We start from the raw sequence: 20,530 nt of genomic DNA on the forward strand, positions 1-20,530 counted from the left end.
GGGCAAATGGGCTGAGGTCATTGTTAGGCAGGCAAGCTCTGCCAATCTGTGTAACAGAGAATGTGGCCATGTGCATCATATTGTGGTGGACAGAGAAAGGAGCTCTGGGGCTTAAGAACAGGCAGTCTCCAAGTCTTCCCCAGAGGTAAGAGGGATAGGACACTATTTTAAGTCAACTCCAGAAACTGACTCAAGGAATTCTCAGGTTATTTCTGTGCATACAGGTAAAAACCACCAGGGGGTCTGATCCTTCAATAAAACAAAGTGGTACTGGAGCCTGGAAAAGTCTAGGCTTTGGGAGCTCTTCTGGGGTCTGCTGGAGTGTGGCTCTGTGGTCTCCCACTGAGAGTGGGGGTTCCAGAGCCCCTCAGTCCTGATGGGCTATATACCTACTTTATCATGCCTCATGCTTGCCCCACTGGGGACACTTTACATGGCGCTTTGAAATCCTCACCTTCAATGATTTTCCAACAGGAGGTGGGCACAAAGACTTCTTTCCCCGTTCCATTTGGTTTGTCCAAATCTGCCAGGCCCTGCTGCCCTTGGAAACCAGCCTGGAGGTGGGACAGCAGGACACAGAGCTTATCTCTGCTCTGCCTACCTTTGCCTTTTCCTTCCCCTTTGCTGCACTGGTTGGTCAGACCTGGGAGGCTGCCCCAGCCACCAAATGCTGGTGGATTTCTGCTTCCTATTTTAGTCAGAACTGCTAAGCTGTCTGTTTTCTGCTTCTTGGAAGGGAAGGAGGTCATGGGGATGTGTTTGTGTGGGAGCCTGTCAGCCTTGGCTGGAAGCGTGGCTGTGGCATAAGCAGAATTATCTTAGCCTGTTACGTCATCTCTATGAGACCACTCTCTCCCCTGTAAAACGACAGTAGCTATGTCACAGGCCTCATAAGAATGAAAGGAAAAACAGGCTCTGCTGTGTGTGGCATGTAAAGGGTGCCCAGGAATCACTACACACAGTATCACTTTCATTTCAGTATTTCTCTGTAGGAGACTGAGCCTAGGTCCCTGCAGGAGTTCAGGAAGGAGCTGTGTCCTACCCAGAATGTTTGCAACTAGGATCAGGACGTAGGACTATGTGTTTCCAGGATATGTTTTTGTGTGTAGGCCTTTAACGAGACCAAGCTTTTGGAAGTAGGAGTCTCTATACTTCTTCCTCTTTCTTGATAGTTTTGGTCTGTTTTCTGTTACTATAACAAAATGCCAAAGGCTAGGGAATTTTTAAAGAATAGAAGTTTACTTGAAGTCCAGTGATCTATTTATGGAGCTATCTCCTCAAATAACAGTTTATTTGGCTTATGGTTCTGGAGGTTGGGGAGTCCACTATCACGATGCCAGCATATGGAGAAGATGTTGTTGCTCTGGTATAACTTGGTAAAGAGCATCACATAGTGAGACAGAGAAATCCTGTTCATCCTCCTGGACCTTATCCAATGCTACTTCCTGAAGGATGTACCTCCAAGTACCATTAGTGTGTGAGTTGGAGACTAAGTTCCCAGCACATGGCATTGGGGGAAGGATTCCAACCAAAGCCTTCAGTCCCCTCCTTATGAAGTTAACATGCCCGCTCCCTTGACTTCCTTGATGTTTACAGGGAAGGCAGAATAGTCTCGCTCAGTGTTCCTGTGGTACCCTAGGCAGACGATGCCTTTCAGCAGCTTAAGATCAGATCCACTTTTCGATCCGACCTCAGACGTACAGCCATTCCCAGAAGTGTTTAGCTTTCTCTGTGAGCTAATGTTTCCAGTCGAACTCTCTGCTTTATGTTTTTTAAATGTGACCTATTGATTCTCAAGCACTCCCTGTCTGGTAAATAAATTCTTCTTGCTCCCATTCATTTACTTATTTTTAATTCTCCAAATAGAAGCTGAACTTCCAATTTGTTTCCGTACTTTGCCCACACTGGGGATCAGAGGTAGATGAAGAGCCCTTGTTTGGGCCTTGGGGATCTAATGGCCTGTCTGTCTGTTCCAGATCCTCCCAAGACACTTCACAGATCAGGCAATGAGATGGCAGCTGTCCCTTCTAGACAAGCTATAAGGGGAAGGTCTGGGTAGAAGGCTTGATTTGTTATCAAGAGCGGTGCTTCTTGGAGAGTGACTGCTGTAACAGGCCCATCAGCCTCACCTGGGGATGTATCAGGAACAAGAACTACCCATTTTCACTCAAGATCTAACCCACAAGATCTGAGGAAGGGGCTCAGCAGTGTTCTTTGGATGTCCAGATTTCTGGTGTGCTGCTTAAGCTGGAGATCCACCGAGGTTAGGGTTTTCAGTGCTGTAGCTTCAAGAATGCACCCAGGTCTTGGTGCACTGGACCAAGTTGGACAGTGGAAGAGGAAGAGATTGTGGATTGTGCCCAGCAGACTTAGTATATGTTTGTCTATTCTTAAATGTGACAGGAAACAAGGGGTGCAGTCCTGGTGTGCAGGATCCAGAGAGGGAACTCACCTGTGTGATGCTGAACACCGTGGTCACACTTCTGCAAGGCTCTGTTCGCAATGCAGGTAACCATAGCTCTAATCTTGCCCTGTTGGTCTTCAATAAGACATCAACTGTGAGTTACCCATGAGTGTCTAAAGGTGACATTCAAGGGATAGTCAGTGTCAACATGGTGGCCAATGTCCATGTGCTGGTTGGTATTTGGTGACTATCTGTAAAATAGACACCTCAGTCGACATATTTTAATATAGTATGATAAAGTTGGTAGGCAAAGAAGTACTACTTAATGTAGCATTTTATAAATTAATGAGGCCTTCTCCACAGTTGAGTGGAGAGCGAGGACTGACTCTGACACAAACTCTGGTCTCCCATATTTGACCACTTCCCCTTGGTGGGGAGGCCTGGTGGCATTCAGAAAAAGGATAAGCAGGTTACCAAGATGAGACTTGATAGCCTATGACCATATAGTGAGGGAAGTGGTCCCCCTTGGCCACAGACCTAGGGGAGGGGAATAGGGTGAAAGCGGGAGGGAGGGAGGAATGGGAGAATACAAGGGATGGGATAACAATTGAGATGTAATCTGAATAAATTAATTAAATAAAAAATGAATGAGGCCACAAAACCCTTTCCCCCTCTTTTTAAGTAAAATGTATTGGTGTCCTTTTCATTGAGTGGAGATGCTTCTTATAAACCGCAGAGTAAACCACTTAAATTTTCAATCCTTCATGTTTTTCTTTGAGTATCAGTGTATGACGTGAGCAGATGCACTGAGTTCTGCCAGCAGCTTTGATGGTTTAGATATCCAGGGCACTGAAGCTCTCATAGGGTGACTATGCTAAAAGTAATATCCCGTTATTCCATTTTAGCAGAGGAAAGCCTGCACAATGCTGCCTCGAAGTACTGGATAGAATTCACGTTTCTAGGCTGATTCTTGGACATCTGTCAGTAGACGGAAGTCAGTCTCAGGAACCTCCTTTTAGGCAGGCCTCTTAGCAGGATTTCCATTTAGAAGGAGCGTGGCCATGAGTTGAGTGTCACAACTCACGATCTGAAGGCCATAGATCCCCATTGAGCTCTTTGGTCAAGTCAATTCTGAGTCTTTATTCCATGAGAATGAATCCACATGCCAGTCCTGGGCACAAAAAGCCTGGGATTGGCCGCAACAGAATCAAACCATAACTAGATTCCCTTAATTTTCTCCCTAGGGAAAGACCTAGGAAATTAAATGTGTCCCTACCTTAAATTCTTGTTTGTGGTCTATAAATGTTTGGTGGAAGATAGGGTTCCAACCCCAAGCAACAGGCTGTTCTCAATGGATAGCTTCTGGTAAAGAGAAAATCAGCTTTATTTTCAGTGGAGTGACAGTGGGTATATCAAAACACCCCAGGCAGGCCCCATGGCCAGGGATAATTGGCCAACAACACCCAAACAATTCAGACTCCATGTTCCTTTGTTTTTTTTTTCCAGAGAAAATATATAAAATTCAGGAGGTAGAGAGGTAAATTGGGGAAGGAGAATAATATGATCACAATATAATGTTTGGAATTCTCAAAGAATAAGTAAAAACATCAGAAAAAAGAACCTTGGCAGAGAGGATAAAGAATTGGTGCAGGTCATGGGTCAGGGAATCAAGCTAAATAGATGGACCACTCAAGGGCTGCATTACTTAGATCTTGAAAAAAAATCAAGCTCACAATACATCTTTATTAACTTTAGTCATTATGTTGTACAGTAAGTCTTTTGAATTTATTTTAGCCTATCTTGAACTTTCTCCTATCGGAAGATGTTGGCCAAAGAGTTTTTTCTTTCCCCAAATAGAATTCTTACTGGTGTAGAATGCAATTTTTCTTCTTAATTCTCCAGCACTAAAGTTTCTCTTCCATATTAATCCATTATGGGTGTGGATTATAAGACATAAAACTATTTACCAGAGGGCCAAAGAGAGAAAGAAGTGCACTTGCCTTGGGAGGTTGAAAGTCTTTATGATGGAATTGCAGTGCCAAGGGCCACCTTCTCTAGCCCTGTCCTGTCTGTCTTGTCCCCAGTTGTCCTAAAAGATCATGGCATGGTGCCCTTCATCAAGATCTTCCTGGATGACGATTGCTACCGAGGGGCCTCGCTCAGCATCTTGGAGCAGCTCTCAGTCATCAACGCAGAGGAGTACATGAGCATCATTGTGGGTGCTTTGTGTTCATCTACCCAGGCAGAGCTGCAGCTGAAGCTGGATCTTCTCAAGGTGAGGTCAAGCCCTCCTTTGTGATTGGTTTTCTCAGGTCTATGCACTGTGCGATTCACCTTTGTTCATGCACTGGTTTGTTGGGTTGGGCAGGTAGATAGTTGTGCCACCGTTTTAGCTGCTGAAACAAATAAGTATTATAAACTTAGCTGCCTGACCCATAAGTTTCTTGAGACAAGGTCTCATGTAGCTTAGGCTGGCATCGGACTCACTATATAGTCAAGGATTGACCTTGATCTCCTGCTTCTGCTTTCCAACTTCTGGGATTTCAGATGTGCACCCCCAAATCTGGCCTTAAATTTATTTTTTTTCAATGGAGATTTGATGAATACTTGGGATTGCAATTTGGGAACCGCTGTCACCCCGGGACTTAACTCAACTGAAAGATAAGGGAAGACAGGCTAGGGAGAATGGTGTGAGATATCCTCATCCGGGCTGCGAAGCAGCAAGCTCTAGCTTCTTTTCAGCTACCTTTGGATAGACTGCTGAGCAAGGTTTGGTCACTTGCAAGGGGTGATGAGAAATGTAGTCCATGGCCAGTCAGCAACTACCCAGCTCTATTATATGTCAGGAAAGTGGGGCCTGACAGGTACTCTATTGACTCTATTTATTGAGCATCAACCAATGACCAGGTCTGGTGAGAGTGCTTGGGACACACATGAGAACGAGACTTAGACCTTGCTATCTAAAAGCTTAAGAGCCAGTGCTTATAACACAAGAGTGCTGATCACACCTTAGGGTGGGTGCTCTGGATAGATACCTCATGAGTATTGGAGGCTGAGGGTAGAGATTATTAGGAGAGACCAGTGCCATGGTCCGCTGGGCTCTGAGAAGTTAGCCTGTAGCTAGAAAGGAAGCTAAAGAGAGCCAAAGCTGTAGAGTCAGGGACATAAGGGGGCTACTAAGGCTGTGTTATCAGTTTACCTAGTAGAGAGAAGTCTTTAGTTTGGTAATGTTGACAGTAATAAGAAAAATATCATAAGTACTTCAAGAAGTGTATACTATATTAATTTACCATCCTTTTATAATTTTTTTTGCTGCTTTTTCCCTTTGTTATTCTGTGGCTTATGCCTTTAAAAATTCTCTTTGGGGGGCTGATGCCATGGTGCATTCCTTTAGGCCAGCACTAAGGGTGAAATGGCAAGCAAATCTCTATGAGTTTAAGGCCAATCTGATCTATACAGAGAGGTCCAGGTTAAAGCCAGAGCTATAAACATACTGAGGCCATGTGTTTCAAATAAGAATAAAAACAAAACAAAAAGCCATTTATTTATTTATTTATTTATCTTTCTTTTCGGTTGTGAGCCTGAGTCTTTAATGGCTGTGCCATCAACTGGTACTTAAAAAAAATTCTCTTTTGTTTTATGCTGTTTGTGTGAAGGGATGTGAACGTAAATGTTTCCCTGTAGATTTAAGCAGAACTTATCACCTCTGTGTATGACACAACCCAAAAGAAACATATTCTTGTTTCCTGAACTTGTCATATCTGGTTATTGAGGAACTTTAAGAAAATTATGGAACTGCCCTGACATCTCAACTTAACGGGCTTCACTGTGGCTCTCTTGACTGTCCTTTAAATGTATGGAGTGTGGTGTTTGGGTCTTTGCACCTATTTCTCTGCAGAGTCCATGCTAGACATTGATGGAGTCATTTCTGTTATCACATGGCCTAGCCTGAGCTACTTTGGATAGCTAAGGCATCCCAAGAGGCTCGAGGGACAATAACTGCCTGATCATACTTAGGGATTTCACGGATAACAAGAACTCAAGTAATGATTTAATAACAGGGCAAAAAAAAAATGAGTGAAAGAGATTACTAACAAGCACAGAAGGAAGGATAAATGTCTTTTGAAAGACACATTAACGCCATAAGGATGTGGGTGAAGACAAATATTAATGAGGGCTGGAGTGAGGCTTTGGGGTAGAAGATTTGCCCAGCAAGAGGGAGGCCCAGGAATCCAATACCTAGTACCAGAGAAGGGCAAAGAGTTTGTGAAAGTTTAGTGCTGGCAAAGACCTGAGATTAATATGGGCACCAGAAGAATCCAGAGGGCTTCAAGGACTGCTGTCACTCAAATGATAAGCCTAGTAGCTGAGAACGGAGCCACTGTGTCATGATGTCAAGCTCTTGGTGATTGAATTTGAGTGTTCTGATAGGAACTGGGAAGGCAGGACCACAGCCAGGACTTTGGTTTTCCATTGGGGGAAAAAAAAGTATTGCTGATATGTTCATAGTAGAATCCAGCCAGATCCACAGAGAAGAAGCTATGCTCTGACTCTGCTGGGAAGCACGGAGGAGCTCTCTATCCAACGTGGAGAGTGCTCCGTCTTGCTCACAGCGAGTTCATCTTGTTTACTCTGAAGCCCAAAGGCGGATTATTGGAGTGCTAGCCCCTAGGTAATAGGACGGAACTTCTAGAATTAGCAATGCAAAGCCATTATGGTGTTTTACAGATTCAATATAATTTCAGAATCACAGCATCAAGAGAGTTCATAAGGAACGAGCCCTCTGTGAGCTCATTTAACAAAGTCGGAGCCTCAGGCTCGCCTCCACCTTCTCCTCCCTCCAAAGCTCTGCTAGGCAGTTAGGAGGCCTCAGGAGCTGCTGTCACCCTCAATGGACTAGGATTACTACATACAGCTGTGCAGTGGGTGGTAGAGAGGGCTGGGTCCCCAGAGCCTTGGCCGGATTCTGAGTACATGAGTATTAGCTAGTGAATGTTCCCTGAAATCTGATGTGGGATCTGTGATTGTTTTTAAATCATCCGGGAGCTCAATGCAACTTTGAAAACATCCATGTGAAATGCGCTATCTCTGGCTGGATCGCCATTTCAGATGCTGAAGGCTGACTGTGCCCAGGACATTAGGTTTACATAGAGGGTCAGATACAGGATGAGGAGGAGCCATCATGGAGGGTTGGGACCCAGGGCAAGGAGGCAGTGCCCATCCCAGTGAGGTTGCCAACTCTGGAGGGCAGTCACATCACACATATGGAGAAGACCACCTCAAGGTGGATGCTTCCAGAATCCAGTGGCGCGTCCGTATCAACACCAAAGCTGTGCGACTACACCACCAATTCTGGCAAAGGATAACTGAGTTAAAGGATAATGTAAGCAAATGAATTTCCTCCCTGTGGCCAGGGGGACTGTGATTGGGTTATGCACAAATTCAGATTGATTTGCTAATATACATTTAGCTGTTCAACTCTGAGCTTAATTGCATTACCTCACCAGTCTTCCAGCATGACACATGGAGAATTATGAGGAATAACAAATAATAGGATGTGAAATAAATCCTGTTAGTCCTAACGCAGTTAGTGCTGAGCAGCAGACATCCATTTTATAGATTCAGGCTAGAGGAATACTAACTCAGAGCCGATGACACGGTAACTGAGTTAAGGACGAGAAAATGCGCTTAAGGCTGACCTTTCTTGAAATGTGTCAACCCTATCCTGATTACTTTGACTTCGGTTGATTCAATTTACTCCTTTCTGCAGACTTGGAACCCGGTGTGATGCATTATCATGCAAAGTTGAATGACAGTAATGGAAGCCCCTCCTCCTAGGCCCCCAGCTCCTGACTAATCATTTCCCGAAGTCCCGAAATATTTATTTTCCTTTATGATAGAAATGTTTCTCTTTAGTTGCTCTGAAATTAAGCCTTTGTAATTGGATTTTGGACTCTTTACTTTATGACTCTGCAAATATGAAATTAACCCCATCCCAAGAAATAATAGAGCAGTCTGCATTCTAATGAGATTACCCCCATTTTAGATAATGACCCGGAATTTAATAAATCGAACAAAGCAACAATTAAGGGCAGCCATTTCTCCTCCCCCTCCCAACCAGAGGGAAGAAAGTAGCCATCTAGGTGACACCCACTGAGAGACACAGATCATGGGCAAAGATTTCTGTTGGATTGATTCTCCTTTAAAATATCTGTGCCTGCCACTCTTGGATGGATGGGTGGAACTCTTCTTAGCCATGTCTGGTGTCAGGTTGGACCACTGAAATTTGCTTCCTATGGGGACCAGGGCATGTTCCATGACCATCCAGTGCTCAGACAATTATCTACAGTCTCTTAAGTCTTCCATTTTAACCACTCTCCCCTTTTGCATTTGCTTTGGCTTGTGTCATGTGACAAACAAAAGGGCTTTCTTTCTTCAATCCTTTTGCTTGAAACCCTCCTCCTAGTGGCCATGAGCCACTAGAAGCTCTCATAGAGATCTAGACTGTTTGTCATCAGCACTTATAACGTTTTCTATTGTCTTGGTGACTGGCTTTTTTTTCCCATGGCACATGTCATGTGACCAACACAAAGTCCCAGATAAGTGGACTAATTTATAGGCTCACCTTGCTGTGTGGATTATCACTTAGGAAGAAGAGGCTTACACTTAAACTCAAGGCCACTTCATGGTTGGAGTGAGTTTCCTGTTTAGCCGAAGAAGTGCTACTTAGTTGGGAGTGTGTTGCTTACTCAGAGAGGGGTTCCTAGAGATAATAGCAGGCACCTGTGACTGTCTATACAGGGGAGGGCCTTCCCCAACTTGTACCACAAGCTTTTGTGTTCCTGAGTAGCCTCCTTCCGGAGGAGCCTTGCTCTGACCCCATAATCCATGTCTTGAAGGACCAGTTCGTGTCTCATGTTTTTGAGTAGCTAGGTTTCCCTGGCTGTTTGACTTTCAGCTGTCAAGCTTTAGTTTTCCTCATCCTAAGCCGTGTGATTAAGGCACAGCACTGGCTCTGGGCCCAAAGTAGGAGTCTCTCTTCTATTTTTGACCTTTTAACAGTATCTTAAACATGCAGAGTTGATTCTGAACTGTGCTGCATTCCTTGACTCAGTACTGCACTAACTTTCTAAAAGAATAAAGTGCTTCAACCCTTTTTCCAGAGCTCACTACACAAAGGCCCCTGGCTGTCCAAACACGTGCCAGAGATGTCCGGTCTCAGCCGGGTTTCTGTGCTCTTTGAAGTCAGTGCCTGGGACATAGGCTTTAAATGTTAGTGTAAGCTTGTGTTTACCTGCTTCAGTCCCCCTCTCCCTCTCTTCCCTCTTTTCTTTCTCTTTCTTTCTTTCTTTCTTTCTTTCTTTCTTTCTTTCTTTCTTTCTTTCTTTCTTTCTTCTCATTCTCCTCTTCCCTGTGTAGAATATCTATTTATGTACCGTGCACTATGGACAGTAGATGTACTTTGTGAAAGTTTGATTTTTACAGAGAAATACATTCACCTGTAGGTGTGTCAGCCAGCTGGTGGAGTCTGCATATGCTCCGATTACTTGAGCTACACTTCCCACATAGGGTCTAGGCTGTGTGCTACCCAAACAGCTTGGGTATAATGATTTATAACAGTGTAACCTTGTAGAAAAATTATAGTTGTGTGGTCCCCCTAACTTGAGAACTTGAGAAACTGTCTTAAAGGGTCGCAACGTTAGGAAGGCTGAGAACCACTGCTCTAGAGTGAGTGTTGAGCCCTGGTGCACAGGTTTGCCTGCCTTCTGGAAATCCTTGTCTTTACGACCTGCTGCTGAGCAAATTGCCTTTCCTGTCTCCTCGTGTGCAGAGCCCTGCTATCTGCATGGAGAGGGAGATAAAGGATAATAAGAGGAAGCTTTACGATGTCACTATGTGTCTCCTTCACATTGGAGGAACGGCACTTTCCTCGCATACAGAATTAAATGCGGCTGAATTCTATGGGGGTCAGCAAGTCTGGTGTGGTTCCTTATCAAATGGAACCCCAGTTTGTTAGAGAGCTGAGGCCACTTCTCAGCAACTGCAGTCGTGTGTGTGTGTGTGTGTGTGTGTGTGTGTGTGTGTGTGTGTGTATGTGTGTGCACGCACATGCTCATGTGTGTATATGAGTGTATGTGTATGAGTGTGTATTCATATGTGTATGCATGTGTGTATGAGTGTGTGTTTATGTGCATGCTTATGTGTATATGAGCATGCGTGTGTGTATATGAGTATATGTGTATATGAGTGTGTGTATGAGTTTGTATGCATGTGTGTGTATGTGCATGCACATGTGTATGAGTGTGTATGCATGTGTGTGTATGTGCATGCACATGTGTATGAGTGTGTATGCATGTGTGTGTATTAGTGTGTGTATGAGTGTGTGTATATATGTGTGTATGAGTGTGTGTATGAGTGTGCATGTATGAGTGTGCATGTATAAGTATGTATGCATGTGTGTGTATGTGTATGAGTGTGTGAGTGTGTGTGTGTGTGTGTGTGTGTGTGTGTGTGTGTGCATGAAGAGTTTTGTTTTCAGGATGAGGTGAGAGCTCATCTTAGGGCTTTCATTCTAGATCAATGGTTTTCAACCTACCTAACGCTGTGATTCCTTTAATACAATTCCTCATGCTTTGTTGTTACTTCATAATTATAATTTGCTGCTGTTATATATCATAATGTAAATATCTGATATGCAGGATATCTCATTTGTGACCTTCCCAAAGGGGTCACAACCCACAGGTTAAGAACTGCTGTGAGAGAAATGCATTTATGTAAAGATGTCGGCAGGTAAATGTACCTTTAAAGACCACCCTTTAAGAAAAGGCACACGTGGGCAACCTAAAATAATAACTTAATGAACAAGATTAACATCACCGTGTCTGAGAACTGTCTGCCCCTTGCTTGGGTGACTGACAGCACTGCACCTGGACAGCTGTGCTTGTACACGGCCTTCACCTGTCTCTTGGATTTCACTCATTTTCTTGGCTTGCTCTTTCAGTCTCTGCTCCGGATCCTGGAGACCCCCAAAGGCCATGCTGCGTTCCGTGTCTCCAGTGGGTTCAATGGACTGCTCTCCCTGCTTTCCGACCTGGAGGGGTCCCTCCAAGTGCCTGCAGTGCCAACATGGGGTGCAGTGTCCCCCAGTCAGACCCTGGAGCTGGTGTTGCACACCCTTTGTGTGATGTCTGCTGCACTGCACTTGGACCCAGTCAACGAGCACTTCTTCATGAGCAATGGGCTCTCTGAGAAGCTGGCTGAGGACCTCTGTCTACTGGGCTGTTTTGGGGCCCCAGACGAAGAGGGTACCCGGCTGTACTCTTCCTCTGACATGAAGGCCAGGCCCTTTGTGGATTTGCTGAGCTGTGCCTTTTCCTCCAGCTGCCCGTTTCCACCCAGGGTGCAGAGCTGCCTGCAGATCCTCAGCTTCTTAGAGAGAATGGCCAGTGGAACCCTCCACCTGCACGGGGACCTGATAGAACTGGCCAGGGCTGGCCAGGAGCCTTCTGTGGATGCTCGAAAAGGAGAGGCTGGTGGCCGCCAAGGCAAAGTCAAGCAGTGGCCAGACCTGGAGGAGAGGTTAGAGCTGGGTTGGCTGCTTCTGCTGTGGGTCATGAGTGTATGTGTGGCCCATTCGTTTCTTATACAGCTATCCCTGTGGGCATAGAGAGTAGAGAGGTCAAGCTACAGACTGAATGTGCCAGAGAGTTGCCAGATTTTTAAGTTGCTTGGAGGACTCCAAGCTCCTCTATCCTGGGAACTCACAGCAAATTTGACCCAAGTCAGCACAGAGCTGGAGGAATCTGTTGATTTATACAAGAGCCTGTAAGAACAGGTCTCCGTGGTGACAGACTTTCTCCTCTGGGGCCCTCTGTGCCCCTGGGAGTTGTGGTGTTTAGGTGAGTCTTCCTGAGTATTCAGGCCACCTGGCCTTGTCTGTGGCCTTGTCTCCTTCCAAGAGTGCTGCCAGGGGATTGGGTGAGCTCTTTCGGCTTGCTAGGACACAAACCACAGGGTCCAAACACAGGCATCTTCCTTATCTCTTGTGCTACTTCCATTTTCTTTCTTAAGCCATACCTCTCACTGGCTCAGACTTTGCAAAAACATTTGACTGTAGAAGGACATAGTTCCATCAAAGCAAGGAATGTGAGGGTCCATCTCTACCCATATTGGGGTGGCAGGAGAAATGAGTGATCCTATATTATATATCAGTAGTCTATGCCCTCTTTGGTTTCACACAAGCAACAAAGACAGATGGCACCAACACTGTGATGATGTCTGTATTGGGAGACACTACAGTTTGTCCTGAGAAGGTCCCCAGTTTTCAGAGGTGCAAGTGATGGCCATTAAGTCTCCATATGAGGAGATGATCTTAAGACATCATTTGTTTCATGGATAATTTGGTCTGTTTATGGTTTTCTGCCTTAAATCTTGCCTCTTGTCTGTGGCCATATCACCTTGAATGTACCCAATCGTGTCTACTATTGCATCCCACACAAGCCAAGGTGTTCACAATATCTTGTCATACCCGATTTGCTAATTGCAGAAAGGATTTTGTATCTATGTTGAACTCACTTGGTTTTTCATATTCATTTTTAATCTGCTTTTACTGTTAAATTTATGCCATTCAGTCATGGGTCAGACTCTCATCTGTTCTCTGGCAGTCAGTGTTAAAAAACACATCTAGAGCTGGGCTATGTGCTGGCATTTAGCACTAAACCTTCGTGGCCCGGTGCTTTCTTGTGAGAACAGTTCTTACTGGATAGCAGATTTCTATTTATTTTGAACTTGCCAAGGTAAGTTATTGTTCAAGAATAATCCCATTTTATTTATCCAAACTTCAATTTATTGAGAAAGACTGCTATTTTTGTTTGCTTTTGCTTTGTTTCATGATAGGGTTTCTCTGTGTAGCCTTGCTATCTGGTACTCACTCTGTGGACCAGGTTGGCCTTGAACTCAGATGTCCACTTGCCTCTGCCTCCCTAGTGCTTGGATGAAAGGTATGCACCACCATAAGGCTCGCCGCTCTTTGTTTTTTCCAAGATGGGAGAGAGCATGCTTTTTACAATGTTGCCTGAGCTAGCCTCAATCTTCTGGGCTTAAGACACCCTCCTGCCTCATCTTTGTGAGTATCCAGTAGTGCAGGTGTGTGCCAGCAGGCCCTAATGTCCTCTTGGCATTAGTTTTCTGCTGGGTTGTCCCGCATCTCATCTCAAATGTCCTGCACAGTGACTTCCTTGGCGTTCCTTCCTTCCTTCAGCATTTGAACCGTTCTTAGCATCTCTTGTTTCTCTCAGCTGAGTGTTCTAGTTTCTTCTGACTTGCTCTTCCTCTGTTCTCCTTTTGGGCTTATTCAGGAATCTTCTCCCTGCCTTGATGGTCAGGAGACTTATCTCTCTCTGTCTTCCTTTAAATCTGTGCATCTCTTGCTGTCCTTTATCGTCCATACTCTATACCATTGCTGTTTCATTGCTATACAGCTCCATGTTTTTCTGCTTTCCTTTGTGATCTGTGCTTGGGGTCTCTGGATTTGCAGGGTTAAACCCCAGGCCTGCTTATCTTTTGCTGTTCGCTGCCACCTTCACTGTAGGGAGATCAAGCTGACTGTGTGGTTCTTATTGTTCAGAATTAATTGGCTTTAACCACATTGGCCATAAAGGTGGTAAATTTTCATAAGCACTCCACACAGGCATGAAAGAATGTGCATCCTCTAATTGTTAGGACAATGCTCAGTTTTTGACCATTGAATCAAATTTGTAGTTGTTTCCCCATATCATTAAATTGTTAAGTCTTGGCATGTCACTGTCCAGAAAAATACATTAAAGACCACTATAATGGGAAATGTGTATCTATTAAATCTATTAACGTTTTTACATTATTTTTAATTTGCATGCAAGGTAACATGTTTCTTCATGGCAATTGCATATACATGTGACTTTTGGCTGATTCTCTCTTCCCACCTCCCTGACCCATCTCTCACTACACCATTTTCCATCCTCGACATCCCCTTTTACTTTTATACCGCATGTGTTCTGCCACTTTTCCCATCCCTCTCCTGAAACCTTCCCACCTATCTCACAGGCTCTTTTAGTTTCCTTGTCTCTTCTCACATTTACTAACATATTCATATCACATATACGAATAAAACATACACCAGAAGCATATATACAACATGTATGCACACACATGTACACATATGCATACATATAGAACTGTAAAATTAAACTTAAAGAAACAAAACCTTGAAATTGCTATTGCAGAAAGTTTGTTTCTTTATTGTTTAGTTTTTGCAGTTCTGCACGTATTCTGGACATCAACCTCTGTCTAAACCACAGCTGACAAAGATTTCTCTCCTATTCTGCAGACTGTTGTCTTTTCACTTTGATGGCAGTTTCCTTTGCCGTGGAGAAGTTCTTTAATTTTATATTGTCTCATTTTCCACTTCTTGGAACTCTTCTCTCTGCTACTAGAGTCCTGCTCAGAAAGTTCTTGCCTGGACCTATAACACACTTTCCTTTAGCAGTTTTGTATTTAAGGTTTTAAGTTAAGACATATGATTTTGAATTGGTTGTTTTACAGAGTGAGCGACGTGGATCTAATTTCATTCTTCTTTGGGTGTTTCCAGTTTCGACTTTGTTATTTTTGCGTTTGACCTATTTTTCCTTTGTGTCTGAGTAGCTAGGTTTTTAATGTGATGTTTTCCACCTATTAGTATTCAGCGTACAGTCTCTGTGCTTGGTGTTTTAGTGATTGGCTTGAAGTGGTTTAAGAGGCTTGAAGAGAATGTTTAAAGTTAAGTCTTATCTTCATCTTCTTTTAATTTAATACAGAAGCAACTGTAGTGTCCTCAACACTGCTACTCTAGCTTGTACATTAATATTGATTTGTAGTTAGTTCCACTTTATTTCAGTTAACATCTCGGTTATCTATTGTTTTTATTCAAAGTTTATTTAGACTTGTCTATATATTTTCCATACCTTATATTCTTCCTTGAACCTGCACCTTTTAATGTAGTATTATTTTATGTCTCCATAGAACACCATTGGGGTTTTTCTCTCTCCAAGGTCTAATTGTGATAAAGTCTCTTAAGTTTTATTAGTCTAAAAAAGATTTATTTCCTTCCTAGTTGTGGGAAGATGGTTTGCTTGGTATGCACTTTGGACCAAGATTTGTTTTCTTGAAACACATGAAAGGTTCCCTTAGCTGTCAGTTTCAATGTGGCTATTAACTAATTTGCTTTTCTTTGGAAAAACTTTCATGAGCACCAGAAATGAACTTTTTGACTTCCTTTGGATTCTTGAAAGAGCTGCATCATTTCTGATTTGAGATTGTCTTCATGTAGCCTGGTGTGGATTATTTTACAAGTTTCTTCTGCTTGATATCCATGGAAATTACTATATCTGGAAATAGATGTCCATCATCAGTTCCGCATGTCATTTTTTATTGTCCTTTTCTAGCCTTTTAAAAATATTTACTATTGCGTTTTGGAACTTTGACAGATATGCTGCCCTAATCTATGCTGCCCTCTGGGTCTCAGCCACTTTCTCTTTTCATCTCACTATCTCTTGGTACTCACTCTTTCTGCAGTCTATTTTGTTCTCTCTTCCAACTCACCAGAGTCTCCTATTAACTGTATCTAATCTGATGTATAACACTAGCTATTTAGACGTCGTTTCAAAATTTAAAAGATGCAGTGTGCGTGCGCGCGCGCGCGTGCACACACACACACACACACACACACACACACACACACACACACACAGAGAGAGAGAGAGAGAGAGAGAGAGAGAGAGAGAGAGAGAGAGAGAGAGAGAGAGAGGGACAGACCCTGCCTAGTCTTTTACAAATCAACTTTATGATCCTATGGTCCTTTTCCTTGGCTTGCCTTTATGTCCCTTTTATTTCTTGAACCACATGAGTCACAATGATTTTTTTCTTCTGTGTCTTTGAGAGTCTGGTTCTATGTCTGTGGCTGCCATCTTGTGTGGGGTGTGACTTTAAATGAAAGCAATCTCTCCGTGGCTATCTGGAGTTTCTGCAGCTACAGAAATATCTGCTGGAGTTGGCGGCTGTCCTGTACCAACCAGGTCTTGCCAGACTCCCATGATCTGCTCTCTTGTCTTTGTGATGAGGAACATATGTTCTCAGGAGATCCAGAACTTTCCATTCCAGAGAAGCACTCTGAGGCAGCTCTGCCACGTGACCTGATGCCACACAGATCAACCTGGTATCTTGGTCAGGAAGCTTATTCCTTTTAGTCAGCCAGTTCTTGGAGGGAAAGGCGTGTTTGTTAGCATCAGATAACACTGAGTGAGGGAGGAAAAGTGGTAGTCCACTGAGGACTGACCCTAAGACTGGACTTGAATGTTTATTTCATTTAATTCCCTCCCACATCCTAGAGTTTTACCAGTGAAGAAACCAAGCCAGAGAATGAGGAACACAACCCAGGGTCATGCCTGAGAATTGGAATGTGAACTGAGTTGACCTCTGAAGCGTGTGCGCATGCATACTTTGTGTATGCCTTCTTCTTGATTTTTCCTGCTGTTCCCACAATAGAGGTTACAAACTGCCAAGTCAGCCTCTCACTGTGGCCTGGGAAGCTGGCGTTTAAAGTCTTCTACAGGATGCACGGCCCTGCTTCTTTATAAATGACAGATGTGTTTGATGTCATCCTAGCTTAGTGATAGTTTCAAAACGCCTTAAGAGCCACATTTCAAAAATAGAACACTTGCTCTCAGCAAAATGGACAGTTGGACTTGACCTTTGCTGGTGTTTAAGAACAGGAAACAGTATGACTTGAGTTCGCTTCCTGGAACTCACACGATGGAAGGAGAGAACTGACTCCCTCAAGTTGTCCTCTGACCTCCGCATACATGCCACGGCATGGGCCCCTCCTCCCAAACAAACAAACAAACAAACAAACAAGAAAACATCTTTAAAACAACAACAAAATAGAAGCTACATACTACGTAATCCCAAACTGGAGCTGTAATTTCCAAAGTACAAAGAGTGCCATTTCTATGAACAAACATACCACATACAGTAGAGGAACACATATACACAGGACACACATGATATATGTACCACATACCACATCCATACAACACACTGCACACCACAGGGCACAACTATTTGCAAAGCATGTGGGTGCACACCCCACATGTAGATGTGCTCGGGTTGCCAATTGGCTGGTCTTCCTGGAATTTGCTAGATGCCATTTTTTCTGGGAGGGAATGCATGCTTCTCGGCAGCCAGTGCAGAGCTCAGCTGGACATTGGTAGAGCAGGGAGTGGAATATGGCTCTGGGGTCCTTTCCTCCCATACAAGGATTTCCTCTTTTCCACTGGCAGTGCTGGGCATGGAAGGTTGTGCACAGGAGCTACTGTCTGTAGCTGTATATTTTAGAGTCCAGAAGGAAGTCCTTTCCAATCAGGGGCCTCCCTCTCCTTCATGGTTCATGCCTTACTTAGCCTTTGACCTCTTTAGGCCTGGCCATGCCTTCGAGGCTAACTTTGATTGCTCATGTCTGTCAAAGTAGCAACCCCAAATACTTTTGAATGAGCCTAAGTTGCGGCAATAGTTTGTATTCACAAGGGGACGTTGTTTCCATGGCACCTTGGCATGCACCAGGCAAGTGAAAGGTTTCAGTGCGGGCCCTGCAGGGCAGAGCCCATGGGCAGCCATTTTCTTGTTTTCCTTTGCTATTGGTCATCTTGGTTTTTTTTTAATTACATTAATTTATTCAGATTACAACTTAATTGTTATCCCATCACTTGTATCCTCCTGTTCCGCCCTTCCTCCTTTCACCCTATTCCCCTCCCCTAGGTCTATAACCGAGGGGGACCTCCTCCCCCACTATATGGCCATAGGCTATCAAATCTCGTCTTGGTAGACTGCTTATTCTTTCTTTGAGTGCCACCAGGCCTCCCCACCAAGGGGAGGTGGTGAAATATGGAGCACCAGAATTCATGTCAGAGTCAGTCCCTACTCTCCACATAACTGTGGAGAATGTCCTGTCCATTGGGTAGATCAGAGTAGGGGTTTGGTGTTTACTATTTGTATTGTCCTTGGTTAGTGCAATAGTTTGAGCAGACCCCTCTGGGCCTGATCCACCCATCACAATGATCTTCTTGTAGGTTTCTAGGACCCTCTGGGTCCTTCTATTTCCCCATCTCCTCTATTTCTGGTACCTAGAGTCCCAGTAGGATGTCCTCACATCTATCCCAATCTCCTGGCTATTGGTCATCTTGTAATACTGCCCTAATAATTCATGTTCAAACAGTATCCCCTTAAGAATAAAAATTAATCTCTCTGTCTCTGTCTCTCTGTCTCTGTCTCTGTCTGTCCCTGTCTCTGTCTCTGTCTCTCTCTCCCTGTCTCTGTCTGTCTCTGTCTGTGTCTCTCTCTCTCTCTCTCTCTCTGTATGTGTTGTATAGGTTGTGTGTGCATGTCTAGGTACATGGGCATATGGGCATGTGTGTGAACACACTAACTTGGGGCCAGAGATTGACATGGAGTATTATTTCTTCAGCCACTCTCTATGCTGTATACTTGAACATGGAGCTCATCAGCCGAGCTAGTTGGCCAGCTTACTCAGAGACCCCCTTGCCTGTGCTCTGAATGCTGTGGTTACAGGTGGGGCTACATGACTTCTGGGTGCTCAGATTGCAGTCCACACTGGCATGTGTGGCCAGCGCTCTACCCACCTTGCCATCTTACCAGGCTGTATCTTTAACATCAGTTCATGTAATATTGGTGATTGCTTTGACTTTGATGGCTGGGCTGAATGCTGTTGGCCTTTGAAAGGTATGCATATGACCTTTGCTCTGACCTGGAAGCCTCTAGTGGTTATCCCTGCCTGTAGCCTCATTTGGAATCTCATACTCACATTCCCTGCCTCACACCCCCCCTTTACTCTGCCCAGTGCCCTTCTTCACATAGTGCCACCTGGACAATAGCTTCTGATGTCTCATACCCCTACTTAGAAGTCCCTTATCCTGGAAGCTTACACTGGCTGCCTGGCCCTCACCAAAGGCTCAGTGAGGTCCTGGTCTCTCACTTGCAGAGAGATGCTCAAGCGTGTAGTTCTGAAGTTAAGAGTTAGGAATTAATTTGTTTTTAATCATGTGTGTGTGTGTGTGTGTGTGTGTGAGAGTGTGTGTGTGAGTGTGTGTGTGTGAGTGTGTGTGTGTGTGAGTGTGTGTGTGTGTGAGTGTGTGTGTGTGTGTGTGTGTGTGTGTGTGTGTGAGAGAGAGAGAGAGAGAGAGAGAGAGAGAGAGAGAGAGAGAGAGAGAGAGAGAGAGAGAAAGAAGCAGATGCCTATGGAGGCCAGAGGCCTAGAGTTACTGGAGTTACAGGCAGTTGTAAACTACCTGACAAGGGTGCTGGGATCCGAACTCGGGTCCTTGGTAAGAGCAGCAAGCATTCTTACTGATGAGCTGTCTCTGCAGCTCCAGGGATCAGGACTTTTAAATTTCCTATTGTGACTCGTAAGCTGAGTGAAGTTTGGAGCTTCTGTTCTTGAGGCTGTCAGTGGCTCCTCCTTTACTAGTATCTTATGTCTGTGCTAATTTTCACTAAGGTGAAATTTACAATTATCAGGGAGCAGCTCAGTAGGATTTCGTACATTCACGGTGTTGGGTGATGATTCCCTTATCTAGGTTCCACATATTTTCATCGTCCTCAAGTTGTGCCCGTATGCCTTCCTTGTTCCTTCCCTGGGCCAGTGGCTTCATCTATCCTGAATGTGGCACAGAAACAGAACAATGCGGGCGGCGGCCCTTTTGAACGGCTTCTTTCACAGCAGCCCTTTCTTCTGATCTGGCTTCTTTCACACGGGCTAATCTTTGTTGTTGTTGTTTTAACTTCCTATTGATTCATTGTGAATTTCACATCACACACCCCAATCCCACTCATTTTCCCATTCCTCAGTATCTTCCCTCGGCCCTTGCAACCTACCCCCCAAAGAAAACAAAAAATAAACATGAAAACAAAAATAAATAGCATTAATAAAACAAAAACAAAAAAAAATTAACTCACTGTGGAAGCTGTGGTGCATCACAGTGCATCACATAGTGCACCTCATTGTCCAAACAGCTTTACTTGCAAATGTTCATTGCAATGAGT

General features: G+C 44.2%; 1 protein-coding gene across 2 annotated transcripts in view; it reads left to right on the forward strand.

Annotated features, from left to right (window-relative positions):
• Positions 1–20,530, forward strand: part of WDFY4 (WDFY family member 4) — a 227,691-nt gene that overhangs the window by 36,685 nt on the left and 170,476 nt on the right. For both annotated transcript variants that reach the window (XM_084793895.1, XM_084793896.1), the window contains 3 exons: positions 2,404–2,508; positions 4,489–4,679; positions 11,406–11,983. In XM_084793895.1, coding sequence (XP_084650021.1) covers positions 2,404–2,508; positions 4,489–4,679; positions 11,406–11,983 — 874 coding nt within the window. The remainder of the gene's footprint in view (positions 1–2,403; positions 2,509–4,488; positions 4,680–11,405; positions 11,984–20,530) is intronic.

The sequence above is a fragment of the Acomys minous genome (genome assembly GCF_964271855.1).
Source record: "Acomys minous genome assembly, chromosome: 9".
In the NCBI taxonomy this organism is placed as follows: Eukaryota; Metazoa; Chordata; class Mammalia; order Rodentia; family Muridae; genus Acomys; species Acomys minous.